We start from the raw sequence: 27,380 nt of genomic DNA, 5'->3' as shown, positions 1-27,380 counted from the left end.
TCAAAAGCATTTCAGTTGGGGACCCTAAAAACTAGTATAGCTGAGAAAATGTAAGAAATTATAGCCCCATCAGTGAGGCTGTGCATTAGAGATATTACAGTTTTCCAGCAGCTGCCAACTAATTCTCTTTTCTTGATCTATGTGGCCATTTAGTGGACACTTGTGAAGATAAAAAGGGTGACCAGCACCCCTCTGAAAACAGCAGGGAAGTGTGGACACAAAAATAAGCTGTGAATATCAAATCTCACAATTTTGTCAACTTTAGCTTGAAATGTAGTGTAGTTGTCTCGAGTGAGAAAGGTTTACACCGCCGATGCTACTCCTGCCTGGGGAGGCACAGCATGTCCATGGTGGAGGTGGCTGAACAAACCGAGCCGGAGGTCTAAAGAGGGGGCCAGAATGGAGGTTTTTTTTTTATAAAAAAAAAAGCCCTCTGAAAAGAGAGCTTAACACCCGCCTCAGTGGTCTTGCCTGCATGAAAGAAGGCGCTGACTGCACCCTGCTCAAAAGAACATCAAGCAGAGAAATTAGCAAAGCAACCTCTAATAATCAGGTACCGTCTGGGGTACAATACATTTGGATTAAATGTAATAAATTATAACAAAATGTTTTCACGATCAAGGACATGGGCCTTGCCGTAGCGTGAGAGGGCGAGTGAATGTGGCTGCGTTCGGGAGTGTGTTGGGGGCTGTGGTGCCTTTCCATGGCAGGTGGAGGGCATGAGGCAGGCCGAGACCGAGTGGTACCAACCTCAGAGTACTGGTACAGGAAGGCAGCTGGCTGTAATTGGGTTAGATGATCGTAGGTGGTTTCAGGATGTTAGAGACAGGGCAGGAATCATAGTTGTGGGCAGAAAAAGTGTGTGCAAAAAGTGGTCGGCAAACATCGAAGGTAAACAAGAGGCAGAAGGGCAATCGTGGTCGATGGGTTTCTATATCTTGTGGGTCGGGAGGAGTATGGTCCTGGGGAATGCTCCTGGGTGGGACATCCTGGACCCAGCCCTACTCCAGGAGTTTCACAATGCCAATCCTTCAGCTCCTGGCCTGTCCGATGCCGGGCCTAGAGGGTGGGGGGCTACCAGCACCAGCATCATGGTCTTGCCCAGTGATAAAGTCCAAGGGTTTCCCACGAGGAAATTATGGTGGCCCCAAAGCAGCATTCATGGTCAGACCTCGGTGAATATGAACGTTTAAGTGGGGGTGTTGTGGGCATGTTCACCGACAACCTCTTGGAGGAGGGTCCAGTGTACAGGGGCCAGGATGTGGGTGGCAGGGACTATGGAATCTGGGGTGGCAAGGCTGTCATCTCACATGAACAACAATGTCGACCTTGCTTGTCTAGGGTTGAGGCAATGTGCCTCCCAGATGTAAGAAGGTTTTTTGTTGCCTGTGAAGACCAAGAACGGATGGGCCGCCCCCTCCAACCAGTGATGCCACTCGTACTCCTGTCGTTCCTGTAGTCGTTGCAGGGCCTTAAGCCCCTGTCCTTCTTTCTCATGCAGAAGAAGGGCGCCGCTGCAGAGTACACGGAGTAATGTATGATGCCCCTGGCAAGGGAAATGCTGATGTAGTCTTCCTTTGCTTGGACAGAGGCAGAGTGAACAGGTGGCTCCTGGGAGGAAGTGCCCCAGGATGAGGTCACATGGACAATGAGGAGGCAGGTTCGACTCCTCAGCCAACCTGCACTCAGAAATCAGGGCAGATCCGTCTGGGCATGTGCAGCCTCTGCTACTGCACATACCTGCTGACGCTTCCAGCGTCTCTCCCTGCCTCCTCCAGGAAGGCTGTCCCAGAGTCTCTGATGTCCATGCCACAGTACCGGTGGAGCCATCTGGTGTCTGCAGGGCCAAACCTTCTGGGAGGTGCAGGGGCATCACGGGACCCCTCATGGATCAGCCCCATCTGCATCTATTGGGCCGAGCAGTTCCTCTTCCTGCCAATCTGAGATGGACCCGTTTGCCACCCTGGGGACTCTGTGGCCCTCAGTCCCCTGGAGGCAGACCCAGGCCTGTACCTGGCTCATCCTGCTCACCGGCTACCTGAGGATCCAGCCCCGTCGCTTCCCTGCCAACTCCGCTTCAGGGGGAGAGTCCCTAACCAACACAAAAAAAGGGGTAGTACACAGGGGCCTCCTGTAACCAAGCCACCACACCCCGGACTGGCGTCAATGGGTCAGTGACATCTTCCTTCGGGCTCTGCTTGGCATGCATGCATCATACCACACACTCGGCCACAGGTCTTCCCACTTCCGGGTGCTGCGGCTTACACAAAGATCTCCTCTTGTGCAGATCACAGGGATCGTTACCTGCCCATGGCTCACCTCACTGTGGCATGACACACTCCCAGGGCTGACCCTCCTCACTGGTGCCTGCACTCACTGCAATACCGGACGTTGAGAGGGAACATCATGATGGATGGAACACAAAGTAAATGGCGCATGGGTCAAAAAAGATAAAACCAAAACAAGAACAGACCAGAACCAACCCGCAAGCCTGCGGCGATAGCCAGAACTGAAGTATGTCTCTTGGTGCACATTAATGCAGCCGTATCGTTGACCTTTTGATCAGCCGTATGAGTGGCAGCTGCAAGAGTCCAGCCCCTGGGCGTCACAGAATGTGTGCATGTGTGTGTGTTAAAATAGTAATTATCATTTAAATACAATTAAATTATACAAAAGATAATTTCATATGTTAATTTTGCTCTGCAGGCTCTGGACCCACACTCTGGAAATTATTCTGTAATTTCATCAACATGCCCCTTCCAATGCATGGAGGAACTTGGTTCAACACTATTTGAAAATCGTGTTGATAATATGTGGTAGTTAATTTCTGGTATGACTACCTGCATATGTTATGTTTTTTTTCTACAGTATATGCAATATATTTAGGTTCAAAAGACTTACCCCCTAGATTTGTAGAAGTTTCCACAGAAGATGTAAAGACCACATTTGCTCATGAAAATCATGGCAGAGGAAAACAAAATTAGAATTGCATGCTGTGAGGTTCACATCAATATAATGCAACAACATCACAATGAAACAGCAAAACTTCAAACCAATTCAAATTTCAATACAAAAATACAGCCTCGATTTCAAAACAGGATGTTTAAAACTTGGAAAGTCAGTCATTTGGTCCTTAACATGCTCTCATTTGACTCCAGAGGGAATTCCTCTCCTTAATCCCCCCCTTTCGAGTCTCAGTTTCCCATTTGATCCACTATGGCCTGTTATCCGATCAGGCAGGGATCAGTATCCGCAAGAGCCAAGGGTTTTCCCTCCTCATTAATTACTTTAAGAAGATTAGAGCGCTCTTGTTTGTTATTGTTTACAAATCTGATTTCCTTAAGCTTATTGTTCTTTCCTGCCGATTCGCACTTTAATATCCATGATTGTTTTTCACTGATGAAGGCTCAGCTTGTCCAGCCAGCAGAGTAAAAAAACAGCAGAACATCAGAGCAATTCTATAATTCAGTACAAGTCAAATTTATGGTATATCCAAAAACGAAAGAATAATGTCTAAAAATCTAAATGTTAAATGTACTAACCGTGACAAAGTCCTTATGATGCAGCAATCAAAAAAGAACAGAGGGTGTAATAATTACACATTTGGACATGGTTACTTTTTTATATTTCGGTGAAATGTAAAGGTAAGAACTATAAATTCACAGACATCATGACCATATGGTGTGAAGAAAGACAGATGCACATGAATGACTCAAACATAACAGGGTATAATAACCAAACATTCATACACACAACGCAGGGTGGGAATGATGGTGGACATGTACTGGATAGATGATTTGATTATTAAAAAAGTGTTTGCAATGATCTCAGTATAACTGAAAACAACTTGTGATTACAGAAGAAATAAAATTCACACCACTACAGTGTCCGGTGCATCAGCAAATGTGTTTTCAACAACATCATTATATCAAACTTTGTAAATGTTTATTAACATTGATTATTTTTGTAATTTTTTAATGGAAAATAAGGAAAGTTGGCCCTAAACATTTAAGCAGTAGTGTATTCATCAAGTATGTTCATAATGCATTTTGTTTCGATAAACTTGATGTGCATTCCCATTCATTATTTGCTAAATTCACTGTGCTTTTAAGACCTCGGGTCAAAATCCTTGCGATCTTTCACTTTTAAACTGGGCCCCACAAATGGCATTACTTTTACCCTGAAAATCAGAAAATAACCCTAAGGGTCCAGACTTGTAATATGAAGGTCACATATAGTAACAGCATTAGTGGCAGTATTTACTACTGCAGGCAGAGAGTGTTGCCATAGACACACAGCCAGTGTGCGTTTCGGCTGTGCTTCGTGGGGGGCAGCAGCTGCAGTATTAATAATGACAGTGGAAGTACAGTGGCAGTATTAGTAGAGGAACCGGCACAGAGGCAGCACTTGTCATCTGCTGGAGGAGGTGCTGCAGGCAGTAACGGTGACAGCCGCTCCCTGTCGACCTCACCCCACTGATCCTGCAAATTCAGTAAACTTCATGGAAATTTAATAAGTGCCGTTGCTTTGTGTTTGGTGCTGCTAGGCACATATGTGATGATTTAAAATCAGACACTTCCTCGCCCCCACCCGCTCTCTTTCTTCTTCCTGGTGTTCAGAAATGCCTTTTATTGTCGCTTGAGAAGTGGTGGAGACTGCCTGAGGCCCAGGGCATCTGAAGCCTAAGCCAATATAGACTGTGTCTACAACCAGAGGGTAAACAAGGTCTGGAGATTGTCGATATGTGTTTTTTTTTTTCACACCTTCAAGGGGATCTGCATTGGGTTTCAAAAATGCACTTTTAAAAAAGAACCCTGTACTGTTTTAAATTTAGGACTTTCTTGTCAGTGACTGTCTTTCTGCCTAATGTTGCAGAAAAATAGCCAATTTCATTCCGTCATTTTCTGCAGCAGGAAAAACTTTGAATTCACACTGACATGATTATGTAAATGCTAAAAATGGTGGTGTCCCTTGTGGAAAAGAGATGCCCTTTCTTATGATTTATGAAAACCCCGTTTGCCAGATACATGTACATGTGGATGATTCATGGGTGTAGAAGCATACGAAGAGAACATATGGATTCTACTGCTGAGATACAGACAGATCAGCGACGAACAGTGGGTGTATTTGCAAATGAACACATGGTGCTAAGACTGCTGAAATGTGTAATGCACAGCAGGTGAAGCCAAAGCAGCAATGTCTCCTGAATTGGCACATATTAAATACAGTATTCTAATAAAATATATAGTACAACTGACAAAAAAAACATAATGCCTCTATGTAGGCATATTAATAAATTACCCATGTCAATGATTGTTTAGTGTACAGGGCTATTCAGAACTGGTGGAAAATGTTGACATTACAGATTTGGATATCTTGTTGCATAAAATGAGATGCCCCAGGATCATAAAAAACATCACTTAATATTTTTATCTTCCTGAATGCTCTTTCGACTAATAAACTAAAGACATGACTATGAATGGTTACACCAAGAGGACAGTTTTGTTAAAGTCCTACCCTTCTGGAGGCCAGAGTTGGGTCCTGTTGGAGGAGCTGTTGGAGACCAGCAGAATTTCCCAGCGCAGCACAACGCAACCAGTCCTTTTCCAAAGGATCCAATTGCAGCCTGTGAAACAGGGACTGTAGAGAAACCCACAGTCTTTAATAAATGAAACAGAATGCTTTAAAATATTCCTCTATTAACATGTAAAAAATGTACAAACCACCAATTATAGGAACAGTCAGATGAACGATTACGCATCTAGGTTGACAGACCATGAGCACTAGATCGAAATAACAGAATATTTTGTATAAGATACTTTCATAAACCATTTTATACACTCTTTTGGGTCTAAGATGGAACGCTATGGGAATTACGTTGAACATTAACATGGCTAGTCTGGTAATTTCAAAGAAATGGAACTATGAAATAAGATGAACCTTAATGGTTTATTGTCCCCCATCAGCATGGTTTGGATAACAGACAGTCCCCAGTAAAGTGAACCTGACCTTACCATTTCTTCCACTGTCCCCAGAGCACACACTGCACACACTGTATAATGCACACAATGGTGAGCAGTGGGCAGCCCTGAAAGGTGCCCAGGGAGCAGTGTGTGGGGACAGTGCCGTGCTCAGCGGTGCCGGTTCAGGATTTGAACCAACAACCTTCTGATCAAGGGTCTGTTTCCCAATAGGCTACCACTGCCCCACAATGCATGGAGCAAAAGAAGCAAGCCCCTTTCTAAAAATCTGCTAATAAGAACAAATACTGCACTTGATTCTAGCCAAAAGGCCGGGAAGCGATTAGATAAGCCAGTTTTTCCACATTTTGTTGTGTTACAGCCTTTTTTCAGAGAATTCAACACCCCATAATGACAACGTGGAAAAAGTTTTAATTGAGGTGGAAATGTAGAAAAGTGATGGGTTGTGAATACTTTCTGGATGCACTGTTGTTGAGGTAACTGATGGATGGCAGCAATGTATTTTAATTAAATGTATTTAACTGTGAATTGAAATATTTTTGAAACAAATGTGTATGTTTGTAATTATTGGAACCCTCTCCAATGCTCCTGAAGTACATGCACATGGATGCTGGACTTTCACTAGGCTCTGAGATTGCTAGTTGTTTGACTGACATACTGAATACCTTAAATATATAATACTTGATACCTAAATCACATTTATGGCATTGAACAGGTGCTCTTGACTGTTAGTGCTCTAACTGACTGTTAGTGATCCAGAGCGACTAACAGTCAGTAGTTACAGTGACAGCCCCCCTGGAGGGTGGGGTTTGAACCTGTGACTTTGCCCTGTGATCTGTGACTTTACACACAAGGCCACAACCACCCCATTTTCTGAACATGCAGTAGTTTATTCAGCATCTTTTTTTTGGCCTGTTAATGTATTGTCTTTATAATGACTTAAAGAATAATTGTCAAATAACGTTTTAAAATGGCAACCTTGACCCAAAACGGACAGAAATTGCTATTTGTCCATTCTACTAGCCTATGGGTGGGGTCACTGATGTAATTAGATTTGTGCACTGCCAATAAATCACAAATCTTCTTTTCCCCCTGCTGAGCATGTGTTTATGATTTGACAAACTCAGTGCACTACGGTGAAACTCTGATATGCCATTACGTTATCTGAATTCTGCTGAAATACATTCTGTGAATCAATGCGGTCGAGGAGACAAGCTGACAGTTCGCTGACCCAGTGTTATGTAAAGAGGACTGAACTGATGTGACTGTTATCTTAAACATTGCCGACCCCATGACATAATAAGGCCAGGTGAGTTTGGGACATTAAGGAGAAGCCTGAGCTGGACAGGAAGAGGCGTTGAGAGCTCCAGACGCGTCTGCTAGGGCCTAATACATGTTCTGTATCACAGGGGAGTTGTGCAGCCTTGCCCTTCACTGACCCTTGACTCTCTAATAAAGCCAAAGTGTGCTAAATGGGGGAAGCCGGTACAAGATCAAAAGCTGTGACAGAGGAAGGTTAAGGGGCCATCTGACCTTAACCTTCATCTCTCAAGTCAAAAAACAGGAAGCCAACACCGACATGAGTGGCACTTAGAATTTAAGATGGTTAGCAAAAAGTGTGGAATTTGCTGCTAATGAAGCTGTTAATGGATCAGCTATTAATGAAGCGATTCATGACATATTTTTTGGTTTTGTAAAGAATGGCCTTAAATAAAGAATATTTTTATTGCAAATACAAAAAATTGCATTTAAATAAAAATAATGCATTAATTTTTGAATATACAAAGTTTTCAAATCCATGTAATTTCCTGTATCAAATCTGAAATCCTATACGCCTTTGATGCCGTTTAGTATTTAGTATGTCTGTTTAAAATGTAACCACATTCTGCTGAGAGTGATCCTGCAAGTGATCCTTGCTTATTGCTTATCACAAGGTCAGTTAAAGCTCGCAAAAAAGAAGCCATTGGGCACCAAACATTTTATGTGGCAAGATAATCAGATGTTCAGTTGTTAAGAAATAGGTCAGTGCAAACAGTCTGTACAATAGGAAAACTTTGCCTGATCCTCCTGACATCTTTTTGTCTGCATGGCCTCATGACAAAACTGTATGTGAAATCAATGACAGTTTAAACCAAGTTCCAAACATAAGCTATTGGCACATTATGTGTTTATGTAGGCCAACACCCCAAGGTTCATGGTCTGAATGTCGTTTTTGTTTGCAATGTTCATAAAGAATGTAAAATAATTTTCTTACATTTACTCACTGTTCAGGTAATATACATAAAGCATTGCACAATAGTGCCACCATCAGGCTCATGGGGATACAAAAAAACAAAAAACAAAACAAATATTAACGCAAGCTTGGACCCCTTGCAGAAAGACTGCCATTTAAATGGTAGTGCCTGAGCTTGGACAACAGGGCTCTGAAACGGAAAATACTAATTTTCTCACCCTTCTGTCTATTTTGGGCTTTTGTCCTTGAGCTATCTCTTGAGATATCTCTGTAAGCTGAAATTTTATCACTGCTGTCGCCATCAGCAGGGTCTCCCTTAACAAGGCTTTTCTTTAATCAGTGCCATGCCGGGTCATCGTCACGACGCCAGAGTTCACACTGTTGTTTACAGTGCAGGTGAAACAAGAGCTGAGGAGTGAGGTGCTACCTCAACGTTAATTAAAAATTTGACCAATCACCCTGGGGGCTGTCCTTTAGTTTTCAAACATGCTGCGAAAGACATTCAGGGCAAATACACTGCTTAAAAAAGAAAAAAGGAAAACCAAAAATAGTACATCCTAAATGTGAATGAATGAAATATTCTTATTCTTATTCTTTGTTCTTTACATGGTTGAATGTCTTTACAACAAAGTGATGGAAATCAAATTCATCAAGGGTTGGGAGTCACACTCATAATTAAAGTGAAAAAACACAGTACACGCTGATCCAACTGTGATGTAATGTACAAGTCAAAATAAGGCTCAGTAGTGTGTGTGACCTCCACGTTCCTGTATGACCTCCCTACAATGCCTGGGCATGCTCCTGATGAGAAAGCAGATGGTCTCCTGAGGGATCTCCTCCCAGACCTGGCCTAAAGCATCCACCAACCCCTGGACAGTCTGTGGTACAACATGGCGTTGGTGGATGGAGACATGATGTCCCTGTTTACCTCAATTGGATTCAGGTCTGGGGAACGTGTGGGCCAGTCCAAAGCATCAACTGCTGACACATTCCAGCCACATGAGGTCGAGCATTGTATTCCAAAGAACCCAGGGACGACCGTACGAGCATATGGTCTCACAAGGGGTCTGAGGATCTAATTTCGGTACCTAATGGCAGTCAGGCTACCCACATTGAGGGCTGTGCGGCCCCCCAAAGAAATGCCACCCACACCATTAATGACCCTCTGCCAAGCTGGTCATGCTGGAGGATGTTGCAGGCAGCAGATCATTCTCCACGGTGTCTCCAGACTCATGTCATGTCTGTCACGTGTGCTCAGTGGGAACCTGCTTTCATCTGTAAAGAGCACATGCACCAGTGGTGAATTTGCCAATCTTGGTGTTCTCTGGCCAATGCCAAACATGCTGCAGGGTGTTGGGCTGCACCTGTTGACATCAGGGCCTCATGCCACCCTCATGAAGTCTGTTTCTGACCGTTTGAACAGACACATGCACATTTGTGGTCTGCTGGAGGTAATTTTTCAGGACAATGGCAGTGCTCCTCCTGTTTCTCCTTGCACAAAGGCGGAGGTAGCGGTCCTGCTGCTGGGTTGTTGCTCCTCCACATCTCCTGGTGTACTAGCCTGTCTCCTGGTAGCGCTTCCAAGCTCTGGAGACTATATTGACAGACACAGCAAACCTTCTTGTCACAGCTTGCATTGATGTGCCATCCTGGATGAGCTGCACTACTTGAGCTACTTGTGTGGGTTGTAGACTCCGTCTCATGCTACCACTAGAGTGTAAGCACCTCCAGCATTCAAAAGTGACCAAAACATCAGCCAGAAAGTATAGGAACTGAGAAGTGGTCTGTGGTCACCACCTGCAGAACCGCACCTTTATTAGGGATGTCTTGCTAATTGTCTGTAATTTCTACCTGTTGTCTATTCTATTATTAGCACAACAGCATGTGAAATTGATCAGTGTTGCTTCCTAAGTGGACAGGTTAATTTCACAGAAGTATGATTGACCTGGAGTTACATTGCGTTTTTTAAGTGTTTCCTTTCATTTTTTCTTGACACACGGTGTGCGTATGTCTATGCAGTGGTAGCCTAGTAGTTAAGGAAGCGGCCCTGTAATCACCGTATGCACAGTGTTTCACAATCACTTCACTTTCAGATGGAAAATATTAGTCTCTTGTACGACATTCCACATATATTGTACATGCATCTTCACTAACTTCTGCATGGTTTAACTATAGCTACACCAAAACAACTATCAGCAACTATGCTAGATGCTATAGTTGCATTATTCTCTGCTTGGAAATACAGCAGAAAAATTGTGCTTCTAACTCAATAACTGATAGGCTTACTGTAATAGAAGATGCTGTGACACTCCTGGTATCATCCTCCAGACCCTCCCGTTCATCACTCTGTAATACAAATATAATCACAAAGTTACAATTATTGTCATTGCATGAGTTCGGGGATGCACTCACAGACATACTGGAAACTGGATGATAATGCTCAGCAAGGGGAATGGGCACTGGAGGAGCCAGAGAAAAGGACTGGAGGTGCTCGGAACAATGGAGGGAGACTGAAGCTGAGGGGGACGGGAGTGGGAAGAAGGACGCGCTGCAGTGCGGCGGGAGGGGGAATCTGGCTCCACAGGGAGCGGCGGGAAAGGGGGCAAGGGGAGATGGCTTGGGCAGAGGAGAAAAGGAAGACGGCTGGCTTGAGGATGATCGGTGAGCGTGCGTCAGATGGAGGGGCATGTGGAGACTATCATTTGGTTCTGGGTGAAAGGACGATGCAGATGTTCAGCCTCGGATGTTCAAAGTGACAGGGAAACCCAAGGTCAGGGGCAGCAAAGGTTGTTGTTGGTTAGAGTAATCACTATTCACTATTTTTCTTGGTAAGGCCAGCGTCTCTGAGAATAAATTCGCCAAAGAGCGGGTAGCATCCAACATGGCCACCCTGCTCACTCCCACTTTCCGGGTCACTGTCTCGATGGTTGATCGTGCTCCCCCTGGAGGACTGGCAGGGGTATGATGGCTGTGACAATTATGTTCAATATTTGGGGTAAAAATATTTTGCTACAGTATGGTACAGTACAGTCTAATTTACAAAAAGGGCAGTAATAAATATCTAAATACATAAAATATAATTACCATAAAATATAATTTCCATTGTCATTTCTTGAGTCATGTAATTGCATTAATCATGCAAATGTTTTTTAAATCCATAATCTTCCTTGCCACCAATTTCCGTAATCAGTTATCTTAAGAGAATCTTAAGTCATAAATAATTTAATTTCACCACATTTCCTGAAGGGGGAAATCATCTGAATCTTAAGTGTAATTACTATTTTTTTTTAAATTACGTTAGCCCTGCAGTCATAAATCCATAATTCTGTTGGGAAATTAAATGTTTACCAAGTAAAAAAAAGACAAATAGAGCCAGTGACGTTAACTGGAGAAATATCCATTAGAAACCCACAAGAAGAAAATGTGCAAGAAAAAACATCATATTCATGCTTGACAACTGTTTCCTTCCACATTCAGAAATATGCTGTTTGTGTAGGAAAATGCAAGATACAGGAAAATACAACAATAGAGAAGCATTGTGAAATTTCACTAGAAGCTAAACAGCAGAGCTAGAGTTCAATAATTCATTCTTGTTAATCGTATTAATGAAAACATTTTGCGGACATTAACATTTTAATTGATTTTCTACCTCATGGCGGCTGCAATGAGAGAATTCAAATGAGTTGTTCAGGATTGCAAACGAAGGAGGGATCAAGTGGGGGGCACAAAATAACAGAAGAGTCAGGGTCAAAAGGAGTTAAAAGAACCTTTATTATGTAATGTAACATGTTTCTCACAGCTCACTGTTAAAATAATGAAAGCAATTTGGACAAAGGTGATGAGAATGAAAAGACCCATACTTCCGCTTTATTCTTTCACAATATTGTTGCTGCAAAAAACAAAAATGTACTCAAAAGACAAGCAACATGCTCTCAATAATAATTTATTTAAGAGTAGTAAGCATGGGGTGGGAGAAGTTGTCCAACAGGGATGAAGGCTTAGCCACCATTGTTCTGTCACTCACCTCCTCAATTGGGTCCATAGGGGTCACTAAATTTGAGCTGGCCCTCCGGATCAGCCTGTTCAGTCTCTTTCTGTCCCCAGCAGAGATGCTACCTCCCCAGCAGAGGCCACCAGAGTCATAAAAGGTCTTTAATAGTGGGCTGCAGCAGGTACAGCCTGCTTTGCCATTTTCTGTAGAGAGCATCAGCATTGTGAGTCCAGTCCAGTTTATTTTTCAGATGAACACCAAGGTACCTGTAGCTCTCCAAAGCCTCAATGTCCAGACACTGGACGTTCAGTGGTTGCAGTGCAGGATGTTTGCACCTGCAAAAGTCTACCACCAGCTCCTCAGTTTTTCCAGGGTTGATCTGGAGGTAGTTCTACTTGCACCAGTCCACAAAATCCCAGGTCAGTTCTCTGTACTCCTTGTTGTGCCAATTTGTGATGAGGCCAACTATTGCAGGAAGCAGTTGGTAGACTTGTAAGTGAAGTCTGTAGTGTAGATGGTGAATATGAATGGTGCCAGAACCGTTCCCTGTGGGACTCCCATACTGATGACCACCCTGTCCAACACACAGCCGTGAGTTCTCACATACTGTGGTCGGTTGGTGATGTAGTCCAGGATCCATGTTGTGAGGAGATGATTCATTCCTGTGTACTCCAGCTTGTCCCTCAGGATTGTGAGAAGGATGTGTTGAAGGCACTAGAGAATTCAAAGAACATGTTTTTCACAGTGCTCCTAGCGGTCTCCAGGTGAGTAAAGGAACGATGTAGGAGGTGAATGACGGCATCATCCACTCCAGTTCCAGGCAGGTAGGCAAACTTCAGTGATGAGCTCACCAGGCCAAAGCTTAGCCAGGACCAGCCGCTCTAGGGTCTTCATCAGGTATGAGTTAGAGCCACTGGCCTGTCGCTGTTGAGGTCCTTGGGTCATGGAGTCTTTGGCACTCCTACCATACAAGAGGCTTTCCAGAGCTGTGGAACTCTCTCCAGCTTCAGGCTCAGGTTGAAAATGTGTTCCATAACCCCACCCAATTGATCTGTGCAGGACCTCATGACCCTTAAGCTGATGCCACCTGGACCTGCTGCCCTTTTGGCTTTAATCCTTCTTTAATCCCTCCTGACCCGGATGGTCGAGAGAGACAGGCTGGAGCTGTCTGCTGGATGTGTTTAAAACTATGTTTAAAAATACAGTTTCCTCTATGCACTCTTCTATTAAGGATAGCACTAGACACAATAAAAGAAGAGTCACACAGGTATTAACTCACCTTTACAGATACGGCAGCCTCACTGGCCAAGGACAAAGAGTCACTCCTCAAGGACTGAAGGTCAGACCAGGTGAGATCTCCTGCATCACTGAGACTGAGAGCAGTGCTGGGTGAAGAGGGCACAGTGCCAGCCTGCTTCACCTTTTCCTCAGTGCCTTTACACAGCCTTGCATACGGTTCACAGGCCTAAAATAACCCACAAAAGCACATATATGTTGAAAATCCACAGGATACTTTATGCTTAGGTTACACTGTAACAAAATGCAGCTAAATGGCATTCAGAATTAACATTCTAAATCATCCTTTTGTTTTAGAACAACACATTTGCATCTTCCCCAGCATAGTAGCATGCAAAGGTTTGGTTAGTGTCACACTTTCCAGTATTCCGGACTGAAATTTGTGTTGCCCGGTCTTGTATCTGATTGGTCTGTTTACATTTACATTTAAGGCATTTGGCAGACGCCCTTATCCAGAGCGAATTACAGCTGTTACTGTTAGTATAAATGTATCCTAGTTGTGTCGTGTCCTTGAGCAGTCATTGTCTTTTAAGCTTTGTTTTCATGTGATAATATATTTTTATGTATTAAAACCCAGTTTATGTTGAGTTGTGCTAATGTGTCCTTAGCTTTACTGCCGTGGTCCTGACAGGTCCTGTGTGTGTGTGACATTTAAATAAGCCTGTTGCATTTTGGAAACAAGTCTAGTTGACTCACTAATAATAATAAAACTCGGCTGATTGGCTGACAAAGTTCAAAAGTACATTTCAGAAAAATAACACCTACTAATCATGGCACAGGCAGCAATCATCCAAAATACATCTTAAAATGTACAATAGAATACATCAGGAGGCATAAACTGAGCCTTTCCCCATTTCCCCTCACAATCTCTTGACCTAAACCTCATTCGGAAACTCAAGAATCAAGACCCCAGAAACTCTCAGGTTCTGCAAGTAAAGAGCAAAATCCCATTCACAATTTTCTCTCCTGAAAAATAGCACAAAAAGGTCATTTATTTAGGTGTGCCTGATAGCTCAAAAAGAGCAATTACTGACTACTTTGTGTCTCACATTTACACACAATTACAGAATAATCTCAATTATGTTTTAATAGCTTAATCTAAAAAAAGTTAATTACATAAAGATTATTGCCACTTAATATAAATGTCAATTAACATAACAAAATTTTCCCATCAGCTACAGAAAGCTCTTGCACAAGTCAGAAACCACAGATCTTGCTTATGTATAATCCTCCACACCTCTAATGAATCTAATGACAGGGTTCCTATTAGTAGGGAGATGCCTGCCACCAAAACCCAGTTCACTGCACCAATCTGGTGCATCTGGTGCAGCGAATGTGAGATTTACTGTACAGGTGTTGCACTGGGCAACGTTTCTGACACATTCCATTAGTGTTTCAACGCTTGCATCATTAAGAACTCTATTTTGACGTGGATAGTGAAAGAAATTCAATGTCCTTTATTCTCAGTATGGGTGTGGGGTGGGTAAAGAAACAGTAGAACCTTTTGTCAACAGACCTCCCTACATCTACGACATATCAAAGGAGATAAACAATTCTGTGATTTCACTGCACACTGACAGCTGGAAAGCAGAGACTTGCACGGTAGTGGCAGGTTATGAATCAAGGCTGGCTGTTAAACTGCACTTTCTAGAGCAACACACCACACGCATGAGCAGATACGCTCTTATATATTTATAACAATTTCCTGGGCTTTCACAGGATGCTGTTCAATTCATATTTAACAAGGCTGTGAATGAGGCACAGAGGGGACAGTCACTGTGGACAACCTTTCATATTGACTCTCAGCATTATATCTTACTTCATACATACTGACTTTTCTCACACAGTTAAGGTGAAATCCAGGGAGAAAGATGCACTTGTGTTCTGGCAAACTTTAATGCAAGCACCCTTATTTAGTCACAACAAACAAATCATCATGTACAAAAATCTCTACCCCACAAAAAACTGGTTAACTAAATTAACTAGTAACTCACAGATGAACCGGAGCTTCTGGTAAAAAGCTTGGTTGTCACAAAATCTTATTTCAAAGTACATCATAGTGTACTAGTTGGATTAGCTACTGTAAAATTCATAGACGCCTTCCAAGCAGTTGACCTGGCCAACGCAGTACGTCTTTTATGACAGAAATCTGACTACCAATACCATCCTAACTTGGGCGTTGGTGGTATAGTGGTGAGCATAGCTGCCTTCCAAGCAGTTGACCCAGGTTCGATTCCTGGCTAACGCAGTACATCTTTTGCAACAGAAATCTAACCTTTCGTCTGTGCGTTCATTCTTTGGTTGCTTGCAGCCATGGAACTTTTTGAGCCAAATGAATTCATGTTCATGTCTTCATCTCAAACATTCTTTAACAAATGAAGCTATAGTAAAATGTGTTACATGGTAGTGTGGCCGAGCGGTCTAAGGCGTTGGATTTAAGTTTCAGTCTCTCTGGAGTCGTGGGTTCGAATCCCACCACTACCATTATGAACTTTTTAACCTTATGTAACAACTGATGTTTATATTGAAATTTAACGCAGCTTTCATTGTGTGCACATCTAATTTAGAAAAAACCACACAGATCGCTTGCTGCTAGGTTCTGCCTGGTCTTGGTCATTGTGCAACATTGAAACTTTCCTAACTTGTGCGTTGGTGGTATAGTGGTGATCATAGCTGTCTTCCAAGCCGTTGACCCGTGTTCGATTCCCGGCCAACGCAGTATAACTTTTGCAACAGAAATCTAACCGCTTCTTCACGCATACATTTTTTTATTGCCTCCCGCCAAGGAACTTCTTGAGCCAAATAATTTTTTGGGTCATGTCTTACTCTCAAGCATTCTTTAACAAATCAGGCTTTAGTAAAATTGCGTACTTGGTAGTGTGGCCAAGCGGTCTAAGGCGCTGGATTCAAGTTCCAGTCTCTTTGGAGTTGTGGGTTTTAATCCCACCACTATCATCATACATTTGGTGGAACAACTGATGTTTTTAATGAAATTAATCGCTGCTTTGTGTGCACATCTCATTTTTTAAAAACCTGACGGAGCACTTCCCATTGTTTTCTACCAGGTAGTGTGGCTGAGCGGTCTAAGGCGCAGTATTTAGACTCGTCGGAGACGAGAGTTCAAATCCCACCGCTGTTATTATGATTAAATATGCAATTAACTTATTATAGACCCGATTATTTTGTTTTCCTTAAGCTGCCATGCCAAACACGGTACATTCACAGTACACAGCCGAAAGTGAAAAGCTTAATTTTACCCACACACCTTTTCACCTGTCTTTGAATTGCTGACAAAGTCCTGAGCATGGCTTCTCACTATTTATCAAGCTCTAGTTTGACACCTCAGCAGTGCCATGCTCCCTTTAGTAAGAACTACTACAACTGCTCAGACGAATCAGCTGCTTTTTGTAAACGTCATAAAGGTACACCACTCACTTGTATGACCCATCAAAATCTGATCTGTTTTCAACCAAGAAAGAGCAAAAACAGGTCTAGATGCCCTTAGTCATGGTGCAACATGGATACCTTCCTAACTTGTGCGTTGGTGGTATAGTGGTGAGCATAGCTGCCTTCCAAGCAGTTGACCCGGGTTCGATTCCCGGCCAACGCAGTGCATCTTTTGCAACAGAAATCTAACCACTCGTCTGTGCGTTCATTCTTTGGTATCTTGCCGCCATGGAACTTTTTGAGCCAAATTTTTTTATGTTGAAGTCTTCATCTCAAACACTCTTTAACAAATGGGGCTTTGGTAAAAATTGCTTCATGGTAGTGTGGCCAAGCAGTCTAAAAGGCTGGATTTAAATTCCAGTCTCTCTGGAGTCGTGGATTAGAATCCCACCCCTATCATTATGAACTTCAGTACCTGATGGAACAACTGATGTTTTTAATGAAATTTAACGCCGCGTTCATTATGTGCACATCTCATTTATTTAAAATCCGAAGGATCGTTTGCTGCTGCGATCTGCTAGGTAGTGTGGCCGAGCGGTCTAAGGCGCTGGATTAAGGCTCCAGTCTCTTCGGAGGCGTGGGTTCAAATCCCACCGCTGCCATTATATTTAAAACTGCAATTAACTTATTATAGACCCGATTTTTTTGTTTTCCTTAAGCTGCCATGCCAAACACGGTACATTCACAGTACACAGCCGAAGGTGAAAAGTTTCTTTTTACCCACACACCTTTTTACCTGTCACAATCTGATCTGTTTTCAACTAAGAAAGAACAAAAACAGGTCTAGATGCCCTTAGTCATTGTGCAACATGGATACCATTCTAACTTCTGCGTTGGTGATATAGTGGTGAGCATAGTTGCCTTCCAAGCAGTTGACCCGGGTTCGATTCCCGGCCAACGCAGTACATCTTTTGCAACAGAAATCTAACCGCTCGTCTGTGCGTTCATTCTTTTGTATCTTGCCGCCATGGAACTTTTTGAGCCAAATTTTTTTATGTTGAAGTCTTCATCTCACACACTCTTTAACAAATGGGGCTTTGGTAAAATTTGCTTCATGGTAGTGTGGCCGAGCGGTCTAAGGCGCTGGATTAAGGCTCCAGTCTCTTCGGAGGCGTGGGTTCAAATCCCACCCCTGCCATTATATTTAAAACTGCAATTAACTTATTATAGACCCAATTTTTTAGTTTTCCTTAAGCTGCCATGCCAAACACGGTACATTCACAGTACACAGCCGAAAGTGAAAAGCTTCATTTTACCCACACACCTTTTCACCTGTCTTTGAATTGCTGACAAAGTCCTGAGCATGGCTTCTCACTATTTATCAAGCTCTAGTTTGACACCTCAGCAGTGCCATGCTCCCTTTAGTAAGAACTACTACAACTGCTCAGACGAATCAGCTGCTTTTTGTAAACGTCATAAAGGTACACCACTCACTTGTACGACCCATCAAAATCTGATCTGTTTTCAACCAAGAAAGAGCAAAAACAGGTCTAGATGCCCTTAGTCATTGTGCAACATGGATACCTTCCTAACTTGTAAGTTGGTGGTATAGTGGTGAGCATAGCTGTCTTCCAAGCAATTGACCCGGGTTCGATTCCCGGCCAACGCAGTACATCTTTTGCAACAGAAATCTAACCGCTCGTCTGTGCGTTCATTCTTTGGTATCTTGCCGCCATGGAACCTTTTGAGCCAAATTTTTTTATGTTGAAGTCTTCATCTCAAACACTCTTTAACAAATGGGGCTTTGGTCAAATTTGCTTCATGGTAGTGTGGCCAAGCAGTCTAAAAGGCTGGATTTAAATTCCAGTCTCTCTGGAGTCATGGGTTAGAATCCCACCCCTATCATTATGAACTTCAGTACCTGATGGAACAACTGATGTTTTTAATGAAATTTAACGCCGCGTTCATTATGTGCACATCTCATTTATTTAAAATCCGAAGGATCGCTTGCTGCTGCATTCTGCTAGGTAGTGTGGCCGAGCGGTCTAAGGCGCTGGATTAAGGCTCCAGTCTCTTCGGAGGCGTGGGTTCAATACCCACCTCTGCCATTATATTTAAAACTGCAATTAACTTATTATAGACCCGATTTTTTTGTTTTCCTTAAGCTGCCATGCCAAACACGGTACATTCACAGTACACAGCCGAAGGTGAAAAGCTTCTTTTTACCCACACACCTTTTTACCTGTCACAATCTGATCTGTTTTCAACCAAGAAAGAACAAAAACAGGTCTAGATGCCCTTAGTCATTGTGCAACATGGATACCATTCTAACTTGTGTGTTGGTGGTATAGTGGTGAGCATAGCTGCCTTCCAAGCAGTTGACCCGGGTTCGATTCCCGGCCAACGCAGTACATCTTTTGCAACAGAAATCTAACCGCTCGTCTGTGCGTTCATTCTTTGGTATCTTGCCGCCATGGAACTTTTTGAGCCAAATTTTTTTATGTTGAAGTCTTCATCTCACACACTCTTTAACCAATGGGGCTTTGGTAAAATTTGCTTCATGGTAGTGTGGCCGAGCGGTCTAAGGCGCTGGATTAAGGCTCCAGTCTCTTCGGAGGCGTGGGTTCAAATCCCACCGCTGCCATTATATTTAAAACTGCAATTAACTTATTATAGACCCAATTTCTTAGTTTTCCTTAAGCTGCCATGCCAAACACGGTACATTCACAGTACACAGCCGAAAGTGAAAAGCTTCATTTTACCCACACACCTTTTCACCTGTCTTTGAATTGCTGACAAAGTCCTGAGCATGGCTTCTCACTATTTATCAAGCTCTAGTTTGACACCTCAGCAGTGCCATGCTCCCTTTAGTAAGAACTACTACAACTGCTCAGACGAATCAGCTGCTTTTTGTAAACGTCATAAAGGTACACCACTCACTTGTACGACCCATCAAAATCTGATCTGTTTTCAACCAAGAAGGAGCAAAAACAGGTCTAGATGCCCTTAGTCATTGTGCAACATGGATACCTTCCTAACTTGTGCGTTGGTGGTATAGTGGTGAGCATAGCTGCCTTCCAAGCAGTTGACCCGGGTTCGATTCCCGGCCAACGCAGTACATCTTTTGCAACAGAAATCTAACCGCTCGTCTGTGCGTTCATTCTTTGGTATCTTGCCGCCATGGAACCTTTTGAGCCAAATTTTTTTATGTTGAAGTCTTCATCTCAAACACTCTTTAACAAATGGGGCTTTGGTCAAATTTGCTTCATGGTAGTGTGGCCAAGCAGTCTAAAAGGCTGGATTTAAATTCCAGTCTCTCTGGAGTCGTGGGTTAGAATCCCACCCCTATCATTATGAACTTCAGTACCTGATGGAACAACTGATGTTTTTAATGAAATTTAACGCCGCGTTCATTATGTGCACATCTCATTTATTTAAAATCCGATGGATCGTTTGCTGCTGCGATCTGCTAGGTAGTGTGGCCGAGCGGTCTAAGGCGCTGGATTAAGGCTCCAGTCTCTTCGGAGGCGTGGGTTCAAATCCCACTGCTGCCATTATATTTAAAACTGCAATTAACTTATTATAGACCCGATTTTTTTGTTTTCCTTAAGCTGCCATGCCAAACACGGTACATTCACAGTACACAGCCGAAGGTGAAAAGCTTCTTTTTACCCACACACCTTTCTACCTGTCACAATCTGATCTGTTTTCAACCAAGAAAGAACAAAAACAGGTCTAGATGCCCTTAGTCATTGTGCAACATGGATACCATTCTAACTTGTGTGTTGGTGGTATAGTGGTGAGCATAGCTGCCTTCCAAGCAGTTGACCCGGGTTCGATTCCCGGCCAACGCAGTACATCTTTTGCAACAGAAATCTAACCGCTCGTCTGTGCGTTCATTCTTTGGTATCTTGCCGCCATGGAACTTTTTGAGCCAAATTTTTTTATGTTGAAGTCTTCATCTCACACACTCTTTAACAAATGGGGCTTTGGTAAAATTTGCTTCATGGTAGTGTGGCCGAGCGGTCTAAGGCGCTGGATTAAGGCTCCAGTCTCTTCGGAGGCGTGGGTTCAAATCCCACCGCTGCCATTATATTTAAAACTGCAATTAACTTATTATAGACCCGATTTTTTTGTTTTCCTTAAGCTGCCATGCCAAACACGGTACATTCACAGTACACAGCCGAAAGTGAAAAGCTTCATTTTACCCACACACCTTTTCACCTGTCTTTGAATTGCTGACAAAGTCCTGAGCATGGCTTCTCACTATTTATCAAGCTCTAGTTTGACACCTCAGCAGTGCCATGCTCCCTTTAGTAAGAACTACTACAACTGCTCAGACGAATCAGCTGCTTTTTGTAAACGTCATAAAGGTACACCACTCACTTGTACGACCCATCAAAATCTGATCTGTTTTCAACCAAGAAAGAGCAAAAACAGGTCTAGATGCCCTTAGTCATTGTGCAACATGGATACCTTCCTAACTTGTGCGTTGGTGGTATAGTGGTGAGCATAGCTGCCTTCCAAGCAGTTGACCCGGGTTCGATTCCCGGCCAACGCAGTACATCTTTTGCAACAGAAATCTAACCGCTCGTCTGTGCGTTCATTCTTTGGTATCTTGCCGCCATGGAACCTTTTGAGCCAAATTTTTTTATGTTGAAGTCTTCATCTCAAACACTCTTTAACAAATGGGGCTTTGGTCAAATTTGCTTCATGGTAGTGTGGCCAAGCAGTCTAAAAGGCTGGATTTAAATTCCAAATGGGGCTTTGGTCAAATTTGCTTCATGGTAGTGTGGCCAAGCAGTCTAAAAGGCTGGATTTAAATTCCAGTCTCTCTGGAGTCGTGGGTTAGAATCCCACCCCTATCATTATGAACTTCAGTACCTGATGGAACAACTGATGTTTTTAATGAAATTTAACGCCGCGTTCATTATGTGCACATCTCATTTATTTAAAATCCGAAGGATCGTTTGATGCTGCGATCTGCTAGGTAGTGTGGCCGAGTGGTCTAAGGCGCTGGATTAAGGCTCCAGTCTCTTCGGAGGCGTGGGTTCAAATCCCACCGCTGCCATTATATTTAAAACTGCAATTAACTTATTATAGACCCAATTTTTTAGTTTTCCTTAAGCTGCCATGCCAAACACGGTACATTCACAGTACACAGCCGAAAGTGAAAAGCTTCATTTTACCCACACACCTTTTTACCTGTCTTTGAATTGCTGACAAAGTCCTGAGCATGGCTTCTCACTATTTATCAAGCTCTAGTTTGACACCTCAGCAGTGCCATGCTCCCTTTAGTAAGAACTACTACAACTGCTCAGACGAATCAGCTGCTTTTTGTAAACGTCATAAAGGTACACATCTCACTTGTACGACCCATCAAAATCTGATCTGTTTTCAACCAAGAAAGAGCAAAAACAGGTCTAGATGCCCTTAGTCATTGTGCAACATGGATACCTTCCTAACTTGTGCGTTGGTGGTATAGTGGTGAGCATAGCTGCCTTCCAAGCAGTTGACCCGGGTTCGATTCCCGGCCAACGCAGTACATCTTTTGCAACAGAAATCTAACCGCTCGTCTGTGCGTTCATTCTTTGGTATCTTGCCGCCATGGAACCTTTTGAGCCAAATTTTTTTATGTTGAAGTCTTCATCTCAAACACTCTTTAACAAATGGGGCTTTGGTCAAATTTGCTTCATGGTAGTGTGGCCAAGCAGTCTAAAAGGCTGGATTTAAATTCCAGTCTCTCTGGAGTCATGGGTTAGAATCCCACCCCTATCATTATGAACTTCAGTACCTGATGGAACAACTGATGTTTTTAATGAAATTTAACGCCGCGTTCATTATGTGCACATCTCATTTATTTAAAATCCGAAGGATCGTTTGCTGCTGCGATCTGCTAGGTAGTGTGGCCGAGCGGTCTAAGGCGCTGGATTAAGGCTCCAGTCTCTTCGGAGGCGTGGGTTCAAATCCCACCGCTGCCATTATATTTAAAACTGCAATTAACTTATTATAGACCCGATTTTTTTGTTTTCCTTAAGCTGCCATGCCAAACACGGTACATTCACAGTACACAGCCGAAGGTGAAAAGCTTCTTTTTACCCACACACCTTTTACCTGTCACAATCTGATCTGTTTTCAACCAAGAAAGAACAAAAACAGGTCTAGATGCCCTTAGTCATTGTGCAACATGGATACCATTCTAACTTGTGCGTTGGTGGTATAGTGGTGAGCATAGCTGCCTTCCAAGCAGTTGACCCGGGTTCGATTCCCGGCCAACGCAGTACATCTTTTGCAACAGAAATCTAACCGCTCGTCTGTGCGTTCATTCTTTGGTATCTTGCCGCCATGGAACTTTTTGAGCCAAATTTTTTTATGTTGAAGTCTTCATCTCACACACTCTTTAACAAATGGGGCTTTGGTAAAATTTGCTTCATGGTAGTGTGGCCGAGCGGTCTAAGGCGCTGGATTAAGGCTCCAGTCTCTTCGGAGGCGTGGGTTCAAATCCTACCGCTGCCATTATATTTAAAACTGCAATTAACTTATTATAGACCCAATTTTTTAGTTTTCCTTAAGCTGCCATGCCAAACACGGTACATTCACAGTACAAAGCCGAAAGTGAAAAGCTTCATTTTACCCACACACCTTTTCACCTGTCTTTGAATTGCTGACAAAGTCCTGAGCATGGCTTCTCACTATTTATCAAGCTCTAGTTTGACACCTCAGCAGTGCCATGCTCCCTTTAGTAAGAACTACTACAACTGCTCAGACGAATCAGCTGCTTTTTGTAAACGTCATAAAGGTACACCACTCACTTGTACGACCCATCAAAATCTGATCTGTTTTCAACCAAGAAAGAGCAAAAACAGGTCTAGATGCCCTTAGTCATTGTGCAACATGGATACCTTCCTAACTTGTGCGTTGGTGGTATAGTGGTGAGCATAGCTGCCTTCCAAGCAGTTGACCCGGGTTCGATTCCCGGCCAACGCAGTACATCTTTTGCAACAGAAATCTAACCGCTCGTCTGTGCGTTCATTCTTTGGTATCTTGCCGCCATGGAACCTTTTGAGCCAAATTTTTTATGTTGAAGTCTTCATCTCAAACACTCTTTAACAAATGGGGCTTTGGTCAAATTTGCTTCATGGTAGTGTGGCCAAGCAGTCTAAAAGGCTGGATTTAAATTCCAGTCTCTCTGGAGTCGTGGGTTAGAATCCCACCCCTATCATTATGAACTTCAGTACCTGATGGAACAACTGATGTTTTTAATGAAATTTAACGCCGCGTTCATTATGTGCACATCTCATTTATTTAAAATCCGAAGGATCGCTTGCTGCTGCATTCTGCTAGGTAGTGTGGCCGAGCGGTCTAAGGCGCTGGATTAAGGCTCCAGTCTCTTCGGAGGCGTGGGTTCAAATCCCACCTCTGCCATTATATTTAAAACTGCAATTAACTTATTATAGACCCGATTTTTTTGTTTTCCTTAAGCTGCCATGCCAAACACGATACATTCACAGTACACAGCCGAAGGTGAAAAGCTTCTTTTTACCCACACACCTTTTTACCTGTCACAATCTGATCTGTTTTCAACCAAGAAAGAACAAAAACAGGTCTAGATGCCCTTAGTCATTGTGCAACATGGATACCATTCTAACTTGTGCGTTGGTGGTATAGTGGTGAGCATAGCTGCCTTCCAAGCAGTTGACCCGGGTTCGATTCCCGGCCAACGCAGTACATCTTTTGCAACAGAAATCTAACCGCTCGTCTGTGCGTTCATTCTTTGGTATCTTGCCGCCATGGAACTTTTTGAGCCAAATTTTTTTATGTTGAAGTCTTCATCTCACACACTCTTTAACAAATGGGGCTTTGGTAAAATTTGCTTCATGGTAGTGTGGCCGAGCGGTCTAAGGCGCTGGATTAAGGCTCCAGTCTCTTCGGAGGCGTGGGTTCAAATCCCACCGCTGCCATTATATTTAAAACTGCAATTAACTTATTATAGACCCAATTTTTAGTTTTCCTTAAGCTGCCATGCCAAACACGGTACATTCACAGTACACAGCCGAAAGTGAAAAGCTTCATTTTACCCACACACCTTTTCACCTGTCTTTGAATTGCTGACAAAGTCCTGAGCATGGCTTCTCACTATTTATCAAGCTCTAGTTTGACACCTCAGCAGTGCCATGCTCCCTTTAGTAAGAACTACTACAACTGCTCAGACGAATCAGCTGCTTTTTGTAAACGTCATAAAGGTACACCACTCACTTGTACGACCCATCAAAATCTGATCTGTTTTCAACCAAGAAGAGCAAAAACAGGTCTAGATGCCCTTAGTCATTGTGCAACATGGATACCTTCCTAACTTGTGCGTTGGTGGTATAGTGGTGAGCATAGCTGCCTTCCAAGCAGTTGACCCGGGTTCGATTCCCGGCCAACGCAGTACATCTTTTGCAACAGAAATCTAACCGCTCGTCTGTGCGTTCATTCTTTGGTATCTTGCCGCCATGGAACCTTTTGAGCCAAATTTTTTTATGTTGAAGTCTTCATCTCAAACACTCTTTAACAAATGGGGCTTTGGTCAAATTTGCTTCATGGTAGTGTGGCCAAGCAGTCTAAAAGGCTGGATTTAAATTCCAGTCTCTCTGGAGTCGTGGGTTAGAATCCCACCCCTATCATTATGAACTTCAGTACCTGATGGAACAACTGATGTTTTTAATGAAATTTAACGCCGCGTTCATTATGTGCACATCTCATTTATTTAAAATCCGAAGGATCGTTTGCTGCTGCGATCTGCTAGGTAGTGTGGCCGAGCGGTCTAAGGCGCTGGATTAAGGCTCCAGTCTCTTCGGAGGCGTGGGTTCAAATCCCACTGCTGCCATTATATTTAAAACTGCAATTAACTTATTATAGACCCGATTTTTTTGTTTTCCTTAAGCTGCCATGCCAAACACGGTACATTCACAGTACACAGCCGAAGGTGAAAAGCTTCTTTTTACCCACACACCTTTTACCTGTCACAATCTGATCTGTTTTCAACCAAGAAAGAACAAAAACAGGTCTAGATGCCCTTAGTCATTGTGCAACATGGATACCATTCTAACTTGTGCGTTGGTGGTATAGTGGTGAGCATAGCTGCCTTCCAAGCAGTTGACCCGGGTTCGATTCCCGGCCAACGCAGTACATCTTTTGCAACAGAAATCTAACCGCTCGTCTGTGCGTTCATTCTTTGGTATCTTGCCGCCATGGAACTTTTTGAGCCAAATTTTTTTATGTTGAAGTCTTCATCTCACACACTCTTTAACAAATGGGGCTTTGGTAAAATTTGCTTCATGGTAGTGTGGCCGAGCGGTCTAAGGCGCTGGATTAAGGCTCCAGTCTCTTCGGAGGCGTGGGTTCAAATCCCACCGCTGCCATTATATTTAAAACTGCAATTAACTTATTATAGACCCAATTTTTTAGTTTTCCTTAAGCTGCCATGCCAAACACGGTACATTCACAGTACACAGCCGAAAGTGAAAAGCTTCATTTTACCCACACACCTTTTCACCTGTCTTTGAATTGCTGACAAAGTCCTGAGCATGGCTTCTCACTATTTATCAAGCTCTAGTTTGACACCTCAGCAGTGCCATGCTCCCTTTAGTAAGAACTACTACAACTGCTCAGACGAATCAGCTGCTTTTTGTAAACGTCATAAAGGTACACCACTCACTTGTACGACCCATCAAAATCTGATCTGTTTTCAACCAAGAAAGAGCAAAAACAGGTCTAGATGCCCTTAGTCATTGTGCAACATGGATACCTTCCTAACTTGTGCGTTGGTGGTATAGTGGTGAGCATAGCTGCCTTCCAAGCAATTGACCCGGGTTCGATTCCCGGCCAACGCAGTACATCTTTTGCAACAGAAATCTAACCGCTCGTCTGTGCGTTCATTCTTTGGTATCTTGCCGCCATGGAACCTTTTGAGCCAAATTTTTTTATGTTGAAGTCTTCATCTCAAACACTCTTTAACAAATGGGGCTTTGGTCAAATTTGCTTCATGGTAGTGTGGCCAAGCAGTCTAAAAGGCTGGATTTAAATTCCAGTCTCTCTGGAGTCGTGGGTTAGAATCCCACCCCTATCATTATGAACTTCAGTACCTGATGGAACAACTGATGTTTTTAATGAAATTTAACGCCGCGTTCATTATGTGCACATCTCATTTATTTAAAATCCGAAGGATCGTTTGATGCTGCGATCTGCTAGGTAGTGTGGCCGAGTGGTCTAAGGCGCTGGATTAAGGCTCCAGTCTCTTCGGAGGCGTGGGTTCAAATCCCACCGCTGCCATTATATTTAAAACTGCAATTAACTTATTATAGACCCAATTTTTTAGTTTTCCTTAAGCTGCCATGCCAAACACGGTACATTCACAGTACACAGCCGAAAGTGAAAAGCTTCATTTTACCCACACACCTTTTCACCTGTCTTTGAATTGCTGACAAAGTCCTGAGCATGGCTTCTCACT

General features: G+C 43.1%; 1 protein-coding gene, 29 non-coding genes and 1 pseudogene across 33 annotated transcripts in view; 29 read left to right on the top strand and 2 right to left on the bottom strand.

Moving 5' to 3' along the window:
• LOC114767029 (ankyrin repeat domain-containing protein SOWAHC) overlaps window positions 1–27,380 on the bottom strand; it is an 89,349-nt gene that overhangs the window by 14,138 nt on the left and 47,831 nt on the right. For 2 of the 4 annotated variants that reach the window (XM_028958489.1, XM_028958491.1), the window contains exons 3-7: window positions 13,485–13,670; window positions 10,501–10,560; window positions 5,518–5,640; window positions 3,542–3,554; window positions 367–371 (exon numbers count right to left, since the gene is read on the bottom strand). In XM_028958489.1, coding sequence (XP_028814322.1) covers window positions 367–371; window positions 3,542–3,554; window positions 5,518–5,640; window positions 10,501–10,560; window positions 13,485–13,670 — 387 coding nt within the window. The remainder of the gene's footprint in view (window positions 1–366; window positions 372–3,541; window positions 3,555–5,517; window positions 5,641–10,500; window positions 10,561–13,484; window positions 13,671–27,380) is intronic. The other 2 variants (XM_028958492.1, XM_028958493.1) reach the window with 1 other exon arrangement.
• Window positions 6,146–6,304, bottom strand: LOC114767579 (uncharacterized; annotated as a pseudogene).
• On the top strand, window positions 15,678–15,749 carry trnag-ucc (transfer RNA glycine (anticodon UCC)). Its single transcript has one exon. It is a non-coding gene; the product is annotated as a tRNA-Gly (tRNA).
• Window positions 15,904–15,985, top strand: trnal-uaa (transfer RNA leucine (anticodon UAA)). Its single transcript has one exon. It is a non-coding gene; the product is annotated as a tRNA-Leu (tRNA).
• Window positions 17,040–17,111, top strand: trnag-ucc (transfer RNA glycine (anticodon UCC)). The gene has a single exon. It is a non-coding gene; the product is annotated as a tRNA-Gly (tRNA).
• On the top strand, window positions 17,469–17,550 carry trnal-aag (transfer RNA leucine (anticodon AAG)). Its single transcript has one exon. It is a non-coding gene; the product is annotated as a tRNA-Leu (tRNA).
• Window positions 17,779–17,850, top strand: trnag-ucc (transfer RNA glycine (anticodon UCC)). The gene has a single exon. It is a non-coding gene; the product is annotated as a tRNA-Gly (tRNA).
• Window positions 18,005–18,086, top strand: trnal-aag (transfer RNA leucine (anticodon AAG)). Its single transcript has one exon. It is a non-coding gene; the product is annotated as a tRNA-Leu (tRNA).
• On the top strand, window positions 18,915–18,996 carry trnal-aag (transfer RNA leucine (anticodon AAG)). Its single transcript has one exon. It is a non-coding gene; the product is annotated as a tRNA-Leu (tRNA).
• On the top strand, window positions 19,225–19,296 carry trnag-ucc (transfer RNA glycine (anticodon UCC)). The gene has a single exon. It is a non-coding gene; the product is annotated as a tRNA-Gly (tRNA).
• trnal-aag (transfer RNA leucine (anticodon AAG)) lies at window positions 19,451–19,532 on the top strand. Its single transcript has one exon. It is a non-coding gene; the product is annotated as a tRNA-Leu (tRNA).
• Window positions 19,932–20,003, top strand: trnag-ucc (transfer RNA glycine (anticodon UCC)). The gene has a single exon. It is a non-coding gene; the product is annotated as a tRNA-Gly (tRNA).
• Window positions 20,361–20,442, top strand: trnal-aag (transfer RNA leucine (anticodon AAG)). Its single transcript has one exon. It is a non-coding gene; the product is annotated as a tRNA-Leu (tRNA).
• trnag-ucc (transfer RNA glycine (anticodon UCC)) lies at window positions 20,671–20,742 on the top strand. Its single transcript has one exon. It is a non-coding gene; the product is annotated as a tRNA-Gly (tRNA).
• On the top strand, window positions 20,897–20,978 carry trnal-aag (transfer RNA leucine (anticodon AAG)). Its single transcript has one exon. It is a non-coding gene; the product is annotated as a tRNA-Leu (tRNA).
• trnag-ucc (transfer RNA glycine (anticodon UCC)) lies at window positions 21,378–21,449 on the top strand. Its single transcript has one exon. It is a non-coding gene; the product is annotated as a tRNA-Gly (tRNA).
• Window positions 21,878–21,959, top strand: trnal-aag (transfer RNA leucine (anticodon AAG)). The gene has a single exon. It is a non-coding gene; the product is annotated as a tRNA-Leu (tRNA).
• On the top strand, window positions 22,359–22,430 carry trnag-ucc (transfer RNA glycine (anticodon UCC)). Its single transcript has one exon. It is a non-coding gene; the product is annotated as a tRNA-Gly (tRNA).
• On the top strand, window positions 22,788–22,869 carry trnal-aag (transfer RNA leucine (anticodon AAG)). Its single transcript has one exon. It is a non-coding gene; the product is annotated as a tRNA-Leu (tRNA).
• Window positions 23,097–23,168, top strand: trnag-ucc (transfer RNA glycine (anticodon UCC)). The gene has a single exon. It is a non-coding gene; the product is annotated as a tRNA-Gly (tRNA).
• Window positions 23,323–23,404, top strand: trnal-aag (transfer RNA leucine (anticodon AAG)). Its single transcript has one exon. It is a non-coding gene; the product is annotated as a tRNA-Leu (tRNA).
• trnag-ucc (transfer RNA glycine (anticodon UCC)) lies at window positions 23,804–23,875 on the top strand. Its single transcript has one exon. It is a non-coding gene; the product is annotated as a tRNA-Gly (tRNA).
• trnal-aag (transfer RNA leucine (anticodon AAG)) lies at window positions 24,232–24,313 on the top strand. The gene has a single exon. It is a non-coding gene; the product is annotated as a tRNA-Leu (tRNA).
• Window positions 24,542–24,613, top strand: trnag-ucc (transfer RNA glycine (anticodon UCC)). Its single transcript has one exon. It is a non-coding gene; the product is annotated as a tRNA-Gly (tRNA).
• trnal-aag (transfer RNA leucine (anticodon AAG)) lies at window positions 24,768–24,849 on the top strand. Its single transcript has one exon. It is a non-coding gene; the product is annotated as a tRNA-Leu (tRNA).
• Window positions 25,247–25,318, top strand: trnag-ucc (transfer RNA glycine (anticodon UCC)). The gene has a single exon. It is a non-coding gene; the product is annotated as a tRNA-Gly (tRNA).
• Window positions 25,676–25,757, top strand: trnal-aag (transfer RNA leucine (anticodon AAG)). The gene has a single exon. It is a non-coding gene; the product is annotated as a tRNA-Leu (tRNA).
• Window positions 25,985–26,056, top strand: trnag-ucc (transfer RNA glycine (anticodon UCC)). The gene has a single exon. It is a non-coding gene; the product is annotated as a tRNA-Gly (tRNA).
• On the top strand, window positions 26,211–26,292 carry trnal-aag (transfer RNA leucine (anticodon AAG)). Its single transcript has one exon. It is a non-coding gene; the product is annotated as a tRNA-Leu (tRNA).
• trnag-ucc (transfer RNA glycine (anticodon UCC)) lies at window positions 26,692–26,763 on the top strand. Its single transcript has one exon. It is a non-coding gene; the product is annotated as a tRNA-Gly (tRNA).
• On the top strand, window positions 27,121–27,202 carry trnal-aag (transfer RNA leucine (anticodon AAG)). Its single transcript has one exon. It is a non-coding gene; the product is annotated as a tRNA-Leu (tRNA).

Source organism: Denticeps clupeoides, chromosome 17, assembly GCF_900700375.1.
Source record: "Denticeps clupeoides chromosome 17, fDenClu1.1, whole genome shotgun sequence".
Classification (NCBI taxonomy): domain Eukaryota; kingdom Metazoa; phylum Chordata; class Actinopteri; order Clupeiformes; family Denticipitidae; genus Denticeps; species Denticeps clupeoides.
Note: the sequence above shows the minus strand (reverse complement) of the source record. Positions and strands in the feature narration are given on the sequence as shown.